This window comes from Stegodyphus dumicola, chromosome 4 (genome assembly GCF_044657685.1).
Source record: "Stegodyphus dumicola isolate Sdum_Otavi_A_Nest chromosome 4, ASM4465768v1".
Classification (NCBI taxonomy): domain Eukaryota; kingdom Metazoa; phylum Arthropoda; class Arachnida; order Araneae; family Eresidae; genus Stegodyphus; species Stegodyphus dumicola.
Genome location: NC_140771.1, coordinates 60,874,561 through 60,893,589, shown reverse-complemented (window position 1 = coordinate 60,893,589; position 19,029 = coordinate 60,874,561). Strand labels below are relative to the sequence as shown.

The window sequence follows — 19,029 nt, the reverse complement described above, 5'->3', positions numbered from 1 at the left end:
ATATCAACCATACAAATATCGCCTGCTTCTGTATCCTGTATTCTCTTACGCTGCTTAACAGTATATTCTCTTGGTACACAATCAGCTACTCCTGTCAAATTTCTATAAACAATAACATCACTACCTTAATAAAATAAAACAAAATACAGCAAACACCACCTAAACACACTGACTGTCTACCAGACAACCTTTCCCCTCACATGCAGTCACACAACTGCACGAAGCTTTGACTTCACAAAAACTTCACTATTCTTAATGCATTACTTTGTCCAATTTAAAAATTTGTATGTTTGCTAATGTGGTCTTTTAACTATCTAATGATGTAGTTAAATTGATTGTAACATTTTTAGTTTTGAAGATATAAGCAATTGCGCACACCTCAAAATAGTATCTTCATTTTTGCTTTCCCATCAGACCATTATAAAGGAATGTAATCCTATATTAAAAGGAGTTTAGCCCTTTATTTAAAAAACATTAAGACCATATTTCCATATTTTTCATTCAGATATTCAGTCATTTTGCTATTATACTATTTATAGTAAATATATCAAGTTTATATTAGTGAATATAAAATTCTGTGTTTGAAAAATGGCATACAGCTGAAGTGATGATATGTTAAATGCTTAATTCTCTTGAAAAAAATTCATTTTTATAATAAACATGCATACTTTTTTATAGGTAAACGTCCTCCCTTAATCCAGGGTTGTCCCAAGCCTCTTGAAAGCCTGATGACAAGGTGATGTTTCAAAGCTATTTTCGGTTTCTAAATTCTAATCTTAGTCAAAATATGTCTGTGTTCAAAATATTCATGAAAAATTTTCATAAGGCAGTTATGTTTGAGATGTGAGAGATTGTTATTTTGTTGCCTTCAACTGGTCCAGGAAACTAGATAATTATTGCCATGGTAACACGTACCACTAACTTCATTCTGGTCATTTCCGAAAACAATGGTAGAATGCATTTTATGGTATCATTATGTTGGCCATTATGTTATTCTGTATATTTGAACAATCTGTTACATTCATTTCATTTGCTTAGAATCAAAGCCTTAATTTTCTGGTGATGGTATTTTAATTGAAAGATAGGTCTTGGATTTAGGGATATGTACATTTTTATATATATAGCTACATTACAGTGTACTAAAAGAAAATACGGTTCATATTTTCATAGCAACCATCTCCCTATTATGTCCCCTAGTCAAAAGTGACTTGTATTTGTGAACATAAGCAAATGTCAACATCGAGTATCCCTTCTCTAAGATGATCACCTCTACAGAAGAAAATATAATCTGGTTAGTTAGTTATCTTAAAGAAGATTCACTCACTAAGATAATGATTTGCAATTCAATACCATGGTGAATTTTCAGTTTTACATATTATCTGACATCAAAGTCTTAATGTGTAGACACTACAACATATATTGGGAACAGAATGGGACATAACAAAATACGGTGATAGGCATTAAATTATTCAAAATAAAATAAATTCAGAACTAGTTTTGGAACTACTCTTATACATGCACTCGGCTGGTGACAAATTTCTCGCCAAACATTTTTGGCAAGATTCTCCATGGTGCCATATTACTATCTCAATTTTGTGTCTACATTCCAAGCTTCAAGCTTAAAATGTCTACAAAAAACATGTTTTTAACACACAATTTAGATAGCAAAAACGTAAAGTTTCTAACCAAAATATTTGACAAGAATCCATGTACACAACGATCTGTTTTAACTTAAAAAAACATCAGAGAATTTCACAATCTGTGCAGCGTAGGAATCTAAGAATTACGGACACCTCACTAAAATAAAGTAACATAACAACAGTAAATTTCAAACAATACCATGTACACAGCATTCTGTTTTAACTTAAAAAACATCAGCGGATTGCACAATCTGTATTGTGCACAGCCTTGGCATTACACATAAATCAACAAAATAAACTAAAATACAAAGAATTCAAAAAACAACAATAATGACAGAAATTCATAACAAAAAAACAATGAACATAACATTCTACAAAATAAGAACAACAATAAAATAAAATGCACTCACCATTGTAAATGTTTCTTCAAACAGCATAAATATCAATTTCAAACATCATCAAAACTTATCAATTTCCACCACTTTGGCCTTCCCCCCTATCTTCTGAGACAGAGAGCATACATTCGTGAATAAAATTTCACCAGTCTCACAATGTCTGTGAATAAAAGTGCCACGATTTTGCAATATTGCATGTCTTTCTACGATTCAAAATTTCGAAAGTAGCGATAAAAACTTCCTCCAAAGTTAAATTTACTACATGAAAACCAGGATCCAAATCTTAAACTTCACTGACAGCCACATACTTTACCTGCAATCATTTGCCTGCAAACCCACACAAGTCAATCAGAAATGCCATTCTTTGTATGAGTTCTCATATCAGTTCCGCATTTGAAACAACCACTCCAGCAAAATAATGTTTAAACTTCAAAAGGGTTGCCATAAAATCATCGCAGAACACACAATTGTGCCAAAAACCAGCGCAGAACACATATCGCCACATTTGGCAACGCCAGACATCTGAGGGCGTATATAAGAGTAGTAGTGTACTAGTTTTATTAGTTTCATTCGTACTGCAGATAATAAAAAATAGTATCCTGAAATGAAAGTCCATAGCTACTAAACTTGTTAATTTTTGAAACTTGTAAGTAAAAGTGGGAAGTAGTAATTTTTAACTTTTGCATATAATTCGTAAAGTTTTGTGATTAAAAGCAGACACTGCTATTCTTTAAATAAAACAGTACCCACATAGCACAAAAACATCCTTGGGATATCCTGAGGATGTTGCTCGCGGGATATGCGCACATCCTCAGGACATCCCGGAATATCCTGCGAACCTCCTAAACACCTCCTCCCGAGTGCTTAATGTCACATCCCAGGATATCCTCAGGACATCCTAACTAAGTCCCATTGACAGTGTGCGGGATGTTATTAGGATATGAACTCCTACTTACTGCATCCTCAGGACATCCCGGGATATCCCACTAACTTCCTAAACACATCCCATTATATCCTAAAAACATCCTATCTATGTCCCATTGACAGCGTATGGGATGTTATTAGGATTTAAAGTCCTACTTACTACATCCTCAGGACATCCCGTAATAACCCAGTTTCCTCCTAAACTCATCCTCCCGAGTGCTTAATGTCACATCCCAGTATATCCTTAGGACATCCTATCTAGGTCCTACCGACAGCGTATGGGATGTTATCAGGATTTGAAATACTAGTTACAATATCCCTTTAACCTCTTAAATACATACTCTCAACTGCTTAATGTTACATCCCAGTATATCCCAGAAATCTTCTTTATATTCCAGTGAAAGTGTGTGAAGGTGTTGTGATAACCTGAAACTTGCTTATTTTCCACAGACAGTCTCAGGTCCTCCATCTGTGGTTACTATGGAAAAATAAGAAATTTTAAGAATATTTATACAATTTATTTTCTAATTTGAATTTCAATTTATTTAATAATTTGTAAATATATATAAAACTGAGCAAGAAACTTGAAATGAATTATTAATACAAAATATTATAAGAGAAAATTTTGCTTTAAAATATTAAAAATCTTTCGATCATTTTTAACCATTCAATAGCCCAAAACTGAATTCTTCGATATATTCATAATTAAATTATTGTACAAATTCAGTTCTGACTTCAGTTAATTTGTATTCAAAATTCAATAGTAAAATTAAGCATTCAATAACCTTTAAGTAGTGGACCAGATGTGTGTAAATTTTGAAATTCTGAACTTAAGTCGGTTACGTTGATTGAATCATTATTCATGGCTACAATATGATTAAACAATTCATGAGTTCGTCTTGCTATTTGCTGTAATGGAGCAGAAGATTTTCTAATCAATTTTTTTATAGAAGATATATAGCTTTCAAATTTAAATGCACTGTAATTATCTAACGGCCCAAACATTTTTACATCTTCGCAAATATGCAGTAGGCCGTGAACATTATGAGCAATATACTGTTTTTCATAATAAAGCTCAAAATTTACTACGAAGAGTTTTAATAGAGACTGTGCGTATTCATCAATTGCCGTCTGATTCTGTATTTTGCATAAGAGTCTAATCGAAATATAAAGTAGTAAAAAATTATCATGTAGCTTTTTGTTAAATTTTAAAAAAATAATAAATAAGTGGGCTAGTGTGCGGTAAAAATTGACGGTATTCTGTAGCTTTCTAGTGTTTCAATTCTTTTAGAGTTGATTCCTTGGTTTTCTTGCAAATTCAATTGGTACATAAGGCTTTAAAAACTGGTCATTTAAAAAAAATTAGTTCAACATTTTTATGTGGTAATCGTGCTTGTAAGGTGCCTCCGCCTATCCTAATAGTAATCATTTTTTGTACTACTCCTAAGCACACAAGGGACATAAAGTCTAACGGAATATTTATTAGTCCTATATTTGGAATATTCCTTAAAATGGGATAATCGTTTTGGTAATCGTCATCAGTCAGTTCTTCTTGAGACATAAAAGTTCGTATTCCGAATCACGGTTTGAAATGGAACTTAAAGAATATTTGTTAGCGCGAAAATTTGACACAGTCCTTTTTCATAATTAAATACTACTTCATCTTCTGACAAATCCGATAATATATGTTGATTTATTCTGCTGTAAATCTGTCTTTTAGATATCTGAGATATTTTTTTTTTAGTTCTGATCATTTTTGTAGAATAAAGGAAACATTTAGAAACTTACTTTTCACACTCTGTCAATGTAACGCTTGCAAGCGTCAGCAAGTCAGTTCGTAACTGCAAGAGAATTTGGAACGACGGCTATTAACGTTTAGCAGAATAGCTGAATTCTGGAAATCAGAAAGTAAGTACGTGTACTTACTTTCTGATTTTTGATTTTGACTTTGGGGATTCTTCAAGGATATCACTATTACGGAGCAATTAAAACCGTTGGAGGCATTCTGCGTCCTTTGTTGTGAAGGGATGTTTCCCTTGTAGGGGGATACAAAAGAAGGGGAGGTCTGACACATAAATCTGCCACGTTAACAAAAGAGAAATCTTCTTGAGGCATACAGAAAAAGTGCTCAGAGCGGAGCTCGGTTTTTCAAAAGCTTTCATACTTTCATTCTGAGCGGAGCTCGGTTTTTCAAAAGCAAAGAAAATTTGAGAAGCAGTTTTACGGACAATGATAATGATGGAATCGAAACTTTAAGATTTTCAACTTCAATTGTTATTTAGAGTATAAAATAAAGTAATAAAACTGCTGAGTTTAAAGAACGTGTTTAATTTAAAAATTAAATCATTTTAATTTAAAGTTTGAACATCTATTTAATCTGTTATCTAATTTTGAGTTTTCATAACAACATTTAACTTTGTGTTATATACCTTGAAGAAACGTGTTTACTGCATTTTCTGGATGTTACAAATAAATTAATAAAGCAGCAATTATTGTTAAATTATGAGGAGTCATGTAGCATTGTCGGCATAACGTATAAGACTGCAGAGCGCTGGATATACTTTTTTCGCGCTTTGTTTAGCAAAGACCGAATATTTGTATGGTTAAAGAGGTAGCAAAGTGTGGTTTGAGGAGAGTAAGAACTTAATGTTAGTTCTTCCCCTTCTCAAACCTTATTTTCCTATTACAGAGAGGTAAAAAATAAGTTACTTCTTATCTCAGTCGCTTTGAAAGACTAATTCTCATTATTAAAGAACTTACCAGAAAATGAACGAAGAAACTGCAATGAATTTTTTAGCCCAATAAAATTATGCTTCTGTTTATAAATTCAAATTAAAGGAGGTTAAACCTCATACAGACTAGTTTCTAACTGCGTCTGTAAACTAAAATTTCGTTTGTTAAAAAAATATATTGTTACTTATTACTGCACAGCACTGAACATCATTCATTACTAATATAATAGTGTAACAGATCAAAAAGTATTTTTTTCTTTTGCAGTTTCAAAGTATAGTTATTTCTATGCTAAGAACTATCGATGAATTTAATAGAATACTTTTATAACTTGATATTTCTGATTAGTGCCTCAGAGACGAGTAAGTGAATATAGTGACTGATTGCCGTACAGAAGGGCTCAAGTTCGAATGCCATATAAGGCATGGATGCACATCATGCCCATCTGTTCATAGGATAAATGTCTTCGTAAAAGATTTTCTGAGTTAACCTGTAACGTAAGTAATATTTGTGTTCAAAGATATTAGAAAAGTATTTACAAAATATATTATGTAGCAATTAGAATTTAATCGTAAACACACTTTCAATATGAAACTCAAAACGGATGAAAACACGTGCCTGTAATTTGTAAGAAAGTACTCTGATCAATAGACACTGTGAAACAACAACAAAAATTTGAAAATATTATTACTTAATACTTACAGCCAACATATGCAAGACGAAAACCAATGTAAGCATAACGATTAAATTTTCATATGCAGAATAGGTAATCCATAGAGTAAGATTTCGATTCTTATAACATGACTTGCGTGTGGTACTAGGTTACTTTAATATTTTCAGATATGAGCTTCCATAAAAAGTAAGTACTGAAGATATCTGAGAAACAACATCCTCAGGAGATCTTCATATATCCCGGGACATTACGACTTGAACAGGACATCCTTAAGATGTTGATGTACGAAGTCCTCAGGATATCTGAAAATCAACATCCTGAGGAGATCTTCATATATCCCAGGACATTGAGACTTGAATAGGATATCCTCAGGATGTTGACTTAAGAAGTCCTCAGGATATCTGAGAATCAACATCCTCAGGATATCCTAACTGCTTCCCCAGACAGTGCGACTTAAATATGATATCCTAAGGATGTCTTGTGTTATGGGGGTATAATGTAACATCCAGACTTCAATGAAGTGCTAGGTAAAATGTTTAAATAACAATTTTCAAAAGAATATGATTAAAAGTTTTACACAATTTCTGATATATATTTTAGCTGTTTCAATATATGGACTGTTAACATTATTTGACAATACTGTGAAATGTATTTATCTAGGTGTTGGGCCAAAAATGCTAAAGACAGGCCTGATATGATAGATGTACAAAGTGAACTTTCAGAAATATTTAAATATATGAAAGGTGCTGACCAACCAATTACATTATTACGCTCAGAAGGTTAGTTATTTGTATTATGTATTTCTTTATTCTTGAAGATGTCCAGTATTTGTATTTAACTGATCTTATATAGTGCTTATCATTTTCAAAAGGTGTCTGTTTCAACAGTGTGAGATTTTAATCTTAGTCAAAATAATATATTCCTTTAAAAATAGCATGTAAAATGTTAAAAATTTGTAAGATTAATGTTTTAAAACAATTATTCATTTCTCAGCGAAATTTACACGTATTAAAAAAGGAGATGCTGTTTCACCAGTTGTATATTGTTGCATAAATATTTTTAATGTATTTTAAATGCATTTATGACCCAGAATCCACTAAAAAAATTCCTGTATTTTCTAATATGATGCAAAACTTTATAAAAGTGCATTATCTATTTTTAGGTAACAGTTTTTGTTTTGCTTGGTACAGTCAAAAGTCGTTAATTCGGACACCCATAATCCGGAATAATCTATAATCCGGACCTCAAAGCTACAAACTTTCTGTGCATGTGCGTAAGACTTTTACAGCTGCGAATATGCATGTGTGCATGCACATAATACGTTTACGCATGCACGTTTAATGTATAACGGACGGTATAAGCTAAGCTAAAATTATCTAATTCAGTTAATGTTGCAGATTGCGTTGTTCCTTAAACTTCAAATTGGATCCGGCTTATTATTTTTTTGCAGACTATTAGAGCAATTTTATAAAAGTAAGCTTAGAATTTCCCATATATATTTACTAATATGTAAAGGATCTACAAAGCGAAAGTAAGTTTCGAAGTCCATTAAACAAAAAGTGGAATTGCTGCAAAAAATTGATAAAGGCATATCCTTAGTTTCTCTAACCATTCCGAAATCTGTTTATCAATTTCACGCTGCTCTGTGGGGGGGGGGCAATGAATTGGAAGTTGATCTCTCAGCACTATCCTTATCTTCAGGGCAGATGTTTTTATTTTATTTGGCTTATAATTCCTTACTAAATGTAGTATTTTATCTCGATGTACTCCGTCTTTGATATGATTTAAATCAAATTCCAAGTCATTATAATTCGCTTCCCATAATGAAGAAAGTGACACAGAGGTTATTGAAAACGGTTATTGAAATTAATCGGTATTCTCGATCATAATTGTTCTTTATTTCATAAATTACGGTTTCATATTTTTAATTTTATAATTTCTGCATGCCATCTTACTAGATTTAAACTGATGATCTATAATCTGGAAAAATTGATAATCCGGAATCGCCGAACACCCGATGAGTCCAGATTAACAACTTTTGACTGTATTAATATTGTTTCTTCTTTTTGGACTCATACTGTCACTTGATAGAAAATTTTTACAGTCAAAAGTCTTTAATCCGGACTCGTTGGAACTTCGGCGATTCCGGATTATCGGTTTTTCCGGATTATAGACCATCAGTTTAAATCTGGTAAGATGGCGTGCAGAAATTATAAAATTAAAAATATGAAACTGTACTTTATGAAATAAAGAGCAATTATGATCTAAAGGGTATCAAAATTTACAAAAAAAAAAAAAAAAAAAAAAGCTTTATATGTATTTGTTTATTTTATTAAACATTTCTTTCAACGCGCGCATTCATAAAGCATGCATTACGTATTGTTAAAATTAGAAAATTGCAACCAGAAAACTATTTGATGTGTATTCGTGATATTTATAATGACGAGGAATTTGATTTAAATCATATCAAAGGCGGAATACGTCGAGATGAAGTACTACATTTAGTAAGGAATTATGAGCCGAATAAAATAAAAATATCTGCCCTAAAGATAAGGATAGTGCTGACAGATCAACTTCCAGTTCATTGCGCGCCGCGATTCCCCCCCCCCCCCAGAGCAGCATGAAATTGATAAACATATTTCGTAATGATTAGAGAATCAAAGGATATGCCTTTACCCATTTTTTGCAGCAATTCCACTTTTTGTTTGATGGACATCGAAACATGCTTTCATTTTGTATATGCTTTGGTAGCTCCAGAATTGGAAATTCTTTTTGACATAATCGAAAGTTCAAGCTTACTTTTATAAAATTGCTCTAACAGTCTGCAAAAAATAATAAGCCGGATCCAATTAGAAGATTAAGGAACAACACAATCTGCAACATTAACTGAAATAGATAATTGGATAATTTTAGCTTAGCTTATGCCGTCCGTTATACGTTAAACGAGCGTGCGTAAACGTATGTGCATGCGTTGCTGCATGCACAGAAAGTTTGTAGCTTTGAGGTCCAGATTATAGATCGTTCCGGATTAAAGACTTTTGACTGTAATTTTTTATTTTTGTTTGTTGAATAATAAATAGGTGAAAATGTAAAAATACAATCTTGATTAATAGGATTGACAATCTTGTATTGGTTTTATAGAAGTAAAAAAAATATTTTTATAAGAAAATACATTTGAATCTTTATTTTTTGAATGAATTAAAAAGAAGAAGCATCACTGTGGGTCAATGTCTAATTACCATTTTTTATAGGCTATAAATTGGTGTAAATTTAAGGTTGAATTATGGTTTGTTACTTTTTTAAGCATGGTGTTGCAACTATATTAGCATCAAATATAAGTGAAAGTTGATAATTTTCATTTTTTTTTAATCGTTCTCAAACTATTAATATTTATTGTAATTCCGAAAACATTATCAACATATGAAAAGAAATCATGCTTAAATTTAAAATACACATTTTTAATTATTAAATAAGGATTGTATGATGCATTAAAAAAAATAAAATACATTCTTCACTAACATTTTCTGCAATTTTTCATGCTGTTCAACCATCTGTTTTTACTTTAAAAAACTCACAGAACTGTGCAAACTTAGGCAACATGGACTAACTACCAAATGCATCTCATTTCTGTTCTCTTTGGTGATTTTATGACAAAATTCTGTATTCATGCAGATTTTTACTGCCTTTTCTCTCATTGTTGGCCACTCTCCCAAGCACATATTTTTAAAATTGATATTAAGGCAAAATATATAACGATTTGTCAATAAAATCTGTTGGAATCACAAATACAATAAAGAGAATGCATTTGAGAATGGTGATGTTGCTTAACAGAAAGGTTGTTATGAGCATGATTGCCTTAAGAATGGTTATGCGCGTGGTTGCCAGAGTTTGGCACATTCTAAAAATTTGACAACTTCTATTAAGGTGATTGTAATAATATGTAAGAACCGTTATTTCTAAGAAATTTTATGCTATTAATTCTGAAATTTTATTGCCATTTCAGAAACCAATACTACAGTAGAAACATCACCCTTGACAACACCTGCAGCAAAGAATGAAAACGGAGGTTCAAATTCCAAGACTGTACTGCCATGCAGGCTTGTAAGTGTATAAGCTATCTGTATAAAGTTTAAATCTTTATGATAAAAAGACGTAGTACAATTTCATATTGTGCTTCAAAACCTCTTCCAGATCAGTTACTAAAATATTGATTTATTTCAAGAATATTATCATCTTAAAATAGGAAAGAAGTTGAAAAAACATTTAACTTTCTGTTGCCTTTAAAACTGTCAATTGCAACAAGCCTTTCCTTATTCTCAATTTCAATCATATTCATTTATTGCATTACTTCAGCACTTTTTGCTGCTTGAGCAGCAAAGAATAACTTTTTGGTGATGTATTCTTGTCACATATGAAAAAGGATCTAATTACTTTAAATGCAAGCATGTTCTTCAATCAGTTTTTGAGTTTTGGGTTATACGTTATATTGATAGTGCGTATAGTATTGAGTAGTTTTAATTTGTTGCTTTGTAATAAATTATACTGAAACTCTGAGTGACTTAAATTCTAGAAAATATAAATTGATATCTTTAAAACATATCCCATCAAAATATGGAGATTCAACAATAGCTAACTTGGCAGCAGATGATGAAAAAAGAAATTATTATCTTAAAAGTGTTATATTCAACTTTCTGAAGAAGCACTTGAAGAAATAAATAGTGTAGATAATATTTTTAACTTCAAAAGAAAAGTTAATAAATGTTATGATTACAAATTGGAGAAAAAGTATACTTTATAAATGGATATCAGTTGTCAAGAAGTTTCAAGGATAGTTAAATTATCTGAAGGTTTGATTAGAAATTTTGAAAATGCTGTGAATTGGACTAGTATTTCAAAATATCAGATAATATCAGAGCTTTTGTATTAGAATATAAGCACAAAGCAGATTAGCATAATATTTATGCATATCAAAGATTATCTGAAAAATAAAATATCATCAAGAATGAGCATTTAATTCATTGAGTTATCCTTTCTAGATATTAGCTGAAAAGTTTATAATTGAAAATACTTCTAATGTGGATTGGGAAAAAAATTCAGAATTTCAAACTTTAAATTATAGTTTTGTTGTAGAGAACTCTGATAAATTAAGTATGACATTAGTGCATAGGTATAAACAATTATCCAAAAGTACTATAAAATGCTTGAAAGATGTTATAGATTGAAATGAAACACTTTCAAAACCTTTTGTAGTTAAGTATATAGTAAAATACAGGATTGTAACATTATTCTGAAAATGAATGGGGCACTAATCACTGAGTGGTAAAGTTGCTGAACACTGGTAGTCAGTGTGGGATCGGTCCATTTTCAGATTTTGGTGAATGGGCTGGTTTCATGGTTTTCCCCATGTGTAATGTGTATACGAGCTGGTTTCCCTTAGAAAGTCCTCCACGAAGGCATCTTTTCCCTTAGGCAGATAGCCCTCGAGTGTTTTGCCATAACGGAATAAACCAATCTGAAAACAGACATGTCAGAAGAAGTCATGAATTTTATATTCAAGAAAATGGTTTTAAATTATTTAGCTAAATTTTCAAAAATCTGAATTTTATTATTATGTTTAATTAATTTATTCCAATTCTTATTTTTATGCCTTCTTTTTTATCATTCATCCAATTTTATATATTTTATAATTCTACTCTCGTCCATTTTTACATTTTTTTTGATCTTCATCCATTAATTTTACCTTTTAAAAACATGACTTCAGCTACCATTAAAAACTCTCAAAATAAATTTTAATTTACATACATAGTATGTTTACATGTTTACATAGATTTTTTTTTTTTTTTTTTTTATGTTTCATGAGCCCTTTTCTATGTGTTTGCAAGGGCAAGAGACCTTTTGTTGCCACATTAAAAGGCTGAAGGAACCAAAAAAAATTATCATTTTTTTTTTATATGGTAGATAATTCCTCTTCAGAATTTTGAATTTTCAGTTTTGATTATCTTCAGTTTTTTTAAAGTTCTTTTCATTCTATTTTTCAAGTTTTGAGGATTTTCCTTTAATTGGCAATTTTTAATTTTTTGTATGCATAATGATTTTTCAAGTGAATTGACAGACTCTTTAGTTATGGCCGCAGTTGTACAAACACTACAAAAACACATCCAAGCATTAGAGTCCTGGATGACCAGATGGAAAATCAGAAGCTATTTACTTTACTAACAAGAAAAACATCAACCTGAAGATCGCTCTCAAAATGTATGATATCAGCATTCCCAAGCAAATTAAGTACCTTGGTTTCATTTTAGACCAAAGACTCACTTGGGCCCAACACGTAACATACACTTTAAATAAGTTTCAGGGTGCTAAAGCTTTACTCAATCCCTTAATTTCCCTAAACTCGAGTTTATCTAAGTCCTTAATTTTAATCATCTGAAATTTCTATCTGTTTTTACGACTACCATTTTGAGTGTGAGTTAGCATTTTGGAGGAATATTTTTGACGATTCACTGATGTATATGGTTATCTTTTGAATGGGTTCATGGGTTATAATTTGCTTCTATTTCTAATATAAATAATGGGATATTCGAGGTTCTAAGCAAGAAGGGAAACACAAGCATAGCGAAATTCATTTTTTCTAATAAAGAGCTCTTAAACAACTTTTCGCTTTTGGTGATGTGAACTCTTTTATTAAACGATTCTAAATTTGGCGACTTATCAACATTTTGGCGATTTTAAGATCAGTTTCTATAAAAAAAAAAAAATTTTAATTCCAAGATATAAGAATTTTTCAACTTTTTTTTCCCCCCATCGTAACATTGATAAGCTTCATTAAAATAATGGTAATATATTGAAATTATATTTAAAAAATAGTACTAAAATAAAACATTTTTATTGTTCGTTGTCATATTATAAAGTTTCATTTTGGCAACTTATTATACAACATTTTGAATCCAAAAAATAAACAAGGTATAAGGCTATAAAGCACAGTTTATGAAACAGCTCTTAGCAAAAGCAAAATTAGCTATGTAATTAATTAAAAATGTCTTCTTTTTAATTTTTTTCATAGTAAGCATTTTTCCCATGTAATGGTCTCAGAATATTTAGAATTCTCAGAATTTGCATCTGTTTTTACCTATAAAATTTATTTTACACTTTTCCCCCTCCCCCCTTTTTTCCCAAAATATTTCTGGCCTTTTGCTGTTACAGAATTGGTAGCGATAATTTTTCTTTAGGATTTTAGACATTGCAGCTTGGAAGGATTTGAAGGCAAGATTTATAGAGTCACAATTCTAGGAGATTCAAGAAATGTGTGTCAAAATGAGAACTGTCTCCATGGTATCAACAAGTAATGGATGCATTTTATAGAAAGTTTGCGATGAATTTCTTACTTTTCGGAGAACGTCTGGAAGAACAATCAAAACATAATATTTGAATGTTTTATACTCCTGATACTAGAATCTTTTTCTTAACATGTTTATTTTCCCTTTATTTTCTCTACTTTTCACTAGACACAAGCATGGAAAATATCAAAAATGCTTCTAATTTTATCACTTGGGCAGGTATTATAGAAGGAGATTTTTTATTAATAAAAAAATTGAAAACTTACAATTTAAAAGATTCATCTAATATGTCTTAATGCATCATACATAGAGATGGCACTAGGCATTTTTCCGCCTAATGCAATCTCTGTGGATCCTAATTCTGCTGATTAGTGCCTTTCTAAATTCTGCTTCCAATGCTTGCTCTAAATTCTAAAATTTTTGCTATTTCTAGATTTTGTTTTAACGGTGTGTCACTAAATTCTAAAAATTCCACCACACCAGCTCTGTAACCAACTTTTACCATATATATTTCATATTTCTTGTGAATGTTCATATTACTAAAGAAATAAAATGAGCCACTTTTTCTGTACATTCTAAATGCATTTAGTGTTTTTTAGAATAACAGAAATCCTTAATTAAATTCTAAAATGAAAAGAAAACATGCTGAAGAAAGAAACTGAATACATAAAAAAAATTATTCTTCAAAGATATGTGCAGTTATTATTATGTAAATTACCCAATTGTTTATGATTTCAGCCTTTACTATAATTTCCCCTTTCTATTTCTTCATATGATAGAGTTACTGTGCCAGATTAAATTGAAATTAGATTGTATAATCTTTGACAACTAGTCCATATTTTTAGTTTGAATTTAACTGTTCTTGTTTAATTACCTCACTGTGAGCTATAATTGATTTTGTTAGCATCAGAACATGTCTTTATGTTCTAAGTTGCTTATTTAAATCGTTATCTGATATTGTAGCTACTTTCAGACATAGTGATAGTTTGTTTGACATCTGTGGGGGGTTTTTGACTATTTAACTTTTCCCAGATCAAGTAAACCCTCATAGGTACATTGTGGAGAGATTGGCAAGTTAGGAGGTAAAGCACGTGGAAACTTGCAAGAGCATTGGTTTGCATGGTGAGACAAATCTGTAATTGTTAGAAAAGATGCTTAAAGAGAAAGAAATCGTTTATATACTAACCAAAATGTTTCGGAGGGCTTCAAATTAAAATGACGGATAAATATTTTGTTGAGTGTTGTTGTTACAAAACATAAATGTTTTGTAGCCTTTAATGTGTCCTAATATCATTTAAGAATCAATGTCATAAATAGCATGCATTTTAAACTGTGAAATTTTATTAGCTTTTGATTTTAATAGGGCATTTTTAATAAATTTTGTTAAAAAATAAAATTTAATAGTGGCTATGTAATTCCATAATGACTAAGGTTATCTAATTACCTAATAATTATCTAAAAATAGTTGTTTTTTATTATTTTAAGCAGTTATAAATAATCTAATTAATTATTTATAACTAACTGCTTAAAAGAATATAAAACAACGTATCACCTCTGGTGCTTTAATGGCTTATTGGAACCTTAAAGTATATTAACTGGGTTACAACCCCTGGAACTCTACATGAAGCTACGACACTAACTGCGTCAAACAGAGCCTGACTAACTTTCAACACTTGGCAACTGTGCTTATATCAGGCCTTTCAGGTTTGTTCTTATCAGCAGGTCTCTAGAAAAGCAGCAGCGGTGACAATATTAGTCTTTTGGTATGAATCATGCTGATAATGATCTTACTTCTCATTTTAACCTATGCCATTTGACATAAAATCTACCTGCTATTTACTAAACCTCTAGATTGACTAAGTATGTGACAAAGTGAGACATTTAAAAAAAAAAAAAAAAAAAAATCAACATAAAGCTAACTGTTAGTAAAACATAAATGTCACTTATCTTCTGTCAAATATGTCCAACTATTATAAGTGTAAAATATTTAATGCTACTTGATAAATTGCATAAAGTTTATTTTATTCTCAAACTTATTAATAATTATGTTAATTAATTCATGTTTAGTAATGATGAATACTACTCAGGGATCTATTTTATTTTTAGAATGGTATTACAAAAGGGAAATTCAGGCATAGGTAATATATTTAATTGAATTTATTCAGTTCCCATTTGCTCATAGATCCTTAATTTTTTTCATTAATGGTCCTTAAAAGTATTTAATTGCTGTGTGCAGAAATGTGTACAAACCCTGTAATAAAATTCTTGAATTCAAATCCATGTTGCATCCCATCATTACCTATGCCTGTCCGGTCTGGGGTTTTGTATGTGATACCACTATAAAAAAATTCCAGCAAATTCAGAATATTAAGACAAATGGCAAACTGATGACCTTGATGTGGATAAGATCAATGTATGTTTTGCAAAAAATTTCAAAGAAATTCTTTAGAAACATTCATAAAGTTTTCAACAGTTCTATTCCTCAGTTAGATTACAACTACCATAATAGAGATACCAGAAAACAACCGAAAGTGGTCTTAATGCATTTAAATGCTTAATTTGTAAATTGTAACTGTGTGCTCTATTTAATTTTATGCTGCAGTCTCTTTATTCTACCTTAAATTTATTAAAGTTTATCATTTTAATAACAGTTCAATACAATTGCATATGTTGGATCTAGGATGGAAAGTTAGAACTATTATAACTTCACTCTGCAACTGTGTTGCCATCTAAGGCTTAAAGGCTCAACTACTACATGTCTACAATGCAACTGTGTCGCCATCTAGGAGGCATTTTCATATTCTACCTTCAGTTACAATAATTTCATTGCCTATAATTTTCTCATTTTAAATTTGACCTTTCAACTTCATGTTTTATCTTAATAGATGTTTAGGCCACTTATTATTTCATTCCTTGATCTTATTATTTTAAAATAGTTAAAATTAAACTTCTAACTTAAGCTGTAATGCTTATTTCAACTTAACCCCCCCCGACCAATGCCTGATTTGCAAGTAGATGCACTTCCTTTCCATGTTCACCATTGGACAGCTGACAACTGAACCAGTAGCGCTCCAGCCCCACCATCCAGATACCTCCAGTGACTATGCCTCTCCACTCCTTCAAGCCTTCACCGTCCTGACGCTAGCACGTAGCAAAGTTATGCCTATAATTGCTCGTTAGGGAAACAGTTGCTAAATTGCATTAGCACCACCAGACATAGTTAGATGGAGTAACTGACGTATATGCCAAGACTTGTTCAATGCAGTTGCAGGAGATTTATTCTCAGACTTTTGTTCACGTTATGCCAGAAAAGTTATGCGATTTCATATGAGTTCCATACAGGATGCAGTTTTCATCCAGGCATCTGATACCAAGTGTTTCTAACACCTGAGTCTTTAAGTGTGTCCTCATTTTAAGACTTTTTTATTGGAAAATTTAAATCTCTTGCAAAGTGTTCTAGGTCGGGGACCTGTAGGGGAAATATGAGCCTGTAAATAATGGGAGATTTGGAAAATTGTTAATTTATACATATTAATTCTCTATCTATATTATATTCTTATTTGTTAGAAAAATTACATTTCCTTTTTGTTACTCTTAAAGTGTCCTATCTCGAGCCTTTATTAACTACCTGTTTGTGATGGATATTGTAAATAGGAGGTGTTATATGGATGGAAAATAAAACCTTTCACAGCTAACATTAGCAGTTATTATTACGTGATATTAATTAGACCATTATGAAGAGTTATTTTAAAATGTACTAGCGATATCAAGAAGAAACATGATATGCAATGTTATATACTAAAATTAAATTATGACTAAGTGTATTTCTAATAGTTTGATGACTTCTTCACTTACTGCATAGTTTAAAATGAGGGGGGGGGTCTTTCAGGATAGTGTTACAAAATCATCATCAGAAGTATAATGAAATTTACGAAAAGCTTTCAGTTTTCCACCAAAATCTGTAATTAGGTGTATTTTTCAAATGCCATGAGAAAATGGTGACTATTTAGCATGTATCTTATGTTAAAATTTAATAGAAAATTTATCTCATTTGTGAGGTTTTTTTTTTTTTTTTTTTTTTTTTTTTTTTTTTTTTTTTTTGAGGGGAGAGACTAAATCTCTCTCTCTCTCTCCTTCTTTCCCCCCCCCTAAGTTCTTTCTAAGTAATATTCTTTCAGAGGCATCTATATAAAATATCTTAATGACAATAAAATCGTGCATTTATTTATTTTTTTCAATGAAAATTTTTAAGATCATGCATGGAAGTACTCTGGTTTTAAAAATTGTTCACAAAAAAATGTTTATAGGGCAATTACGTTTGACATAACATTTATTTAAAAAAGAAAAAAGTCCTTTTTCGCCATAGAAGTAACATCCATTGGAACACAGTCAATTTATTACTTTTGCTATTGAGAAACCATTAACCTTCTGAGTGGCACATGTTTTTGGACCTGTATTTAAAGAGCCTTTATTAGCTAAATATGTATATTTACCTATTTAGTCTGTATTTTCGTAAGCTTACGTTCATCAAGATGGTATTTATATTATTAATGAAAGTAAGAAAGCAAAATATCTTAAATTATAAGCTAATATATAAGAAGTGACAAAAAATCTCATCAGTCATGGCACATAGAGAGGGTTTTTTTTTTTTTTTTTTTTTTTTTTTTTTTTTTTTTTTTTTTCCCATTCATAGGCCAGGCCATTGCATTGTGTCATTTTGCTTAATTCTCTGAAAATTCGACCTCCATGAAACCATCGTATTAAAACAAAACAGTGCTCAGAGAGGGAGAAATCTGGAAAATTAAATGGTTGTAACATGATAGGAGTTTGCTTCTATCATGTTACAACCATTTGCTTCTATCATATCACAAACACTTGCTACTCAAAATGTGTCATTGTACCAAATGATAAAAAGAGAATATAAGTCCATTTGCATCACAAAATACATTGTAATTGATGATGTCATTTAATACATTTTTTAAATGGAGTTAAATGTCTTTTGGCAACCAAATTCAATTACTCTTAATTTTACATCCTTTTTCATGAACTTTTTTAACATAGAAGCATGACTCAACTTATATCGATGTTATGAGGTGAATGACTCGCTGCATAACACACCTTGATTATGCCAGGTTGCCACGCTAACTGGAAAACCGGAAAAGGTCAGGGAATTCGAAAGTAGACCAAAAAATTCAGGGAAAAATCAGGGAATTTCATATGACGATCCCTAAAAAATGTGAGTTTTGCGCTGATGTTGGAAGCAATCACTTTCTTGGCAAATTATGTATCTCGTAAGCGTTATTCAGCCAGCTGGCATTTTCCAGCCAGTG

General features: G+C 31.0%; 1 protein-coding gene across 3 annotated transcripts in view; it reads left to right on the top strand.

The window, feature by feature from the left end:
• Positions 1-19,029, top strand: part of LOC118197492 (mitogen-activated protein kinase kinase kinase 7-like) — a 135,126-nt gene that overhangs the window by 54,282 nt on the left and 61,815 nt on the right. For all 3 annotated transcript variants that reach the window (XM_035369004.2, XM_085815003.1, XM_035369003.2), the window contains 3 exons: positions 679-736; positions 7,023-7,141; positions 10,366-10,463. In XM_035369004.2, coding sequence (XP_035224895.1) covers positions 679-736; positions 7,023-7,141; positions 10,366-10,463 — 275 coding nt within the window. The remainder of the gene's footprint in view (positions 1-678; positions 737-7,022; positions 7,142-10,365; positions 10,464-19,029) is intronic.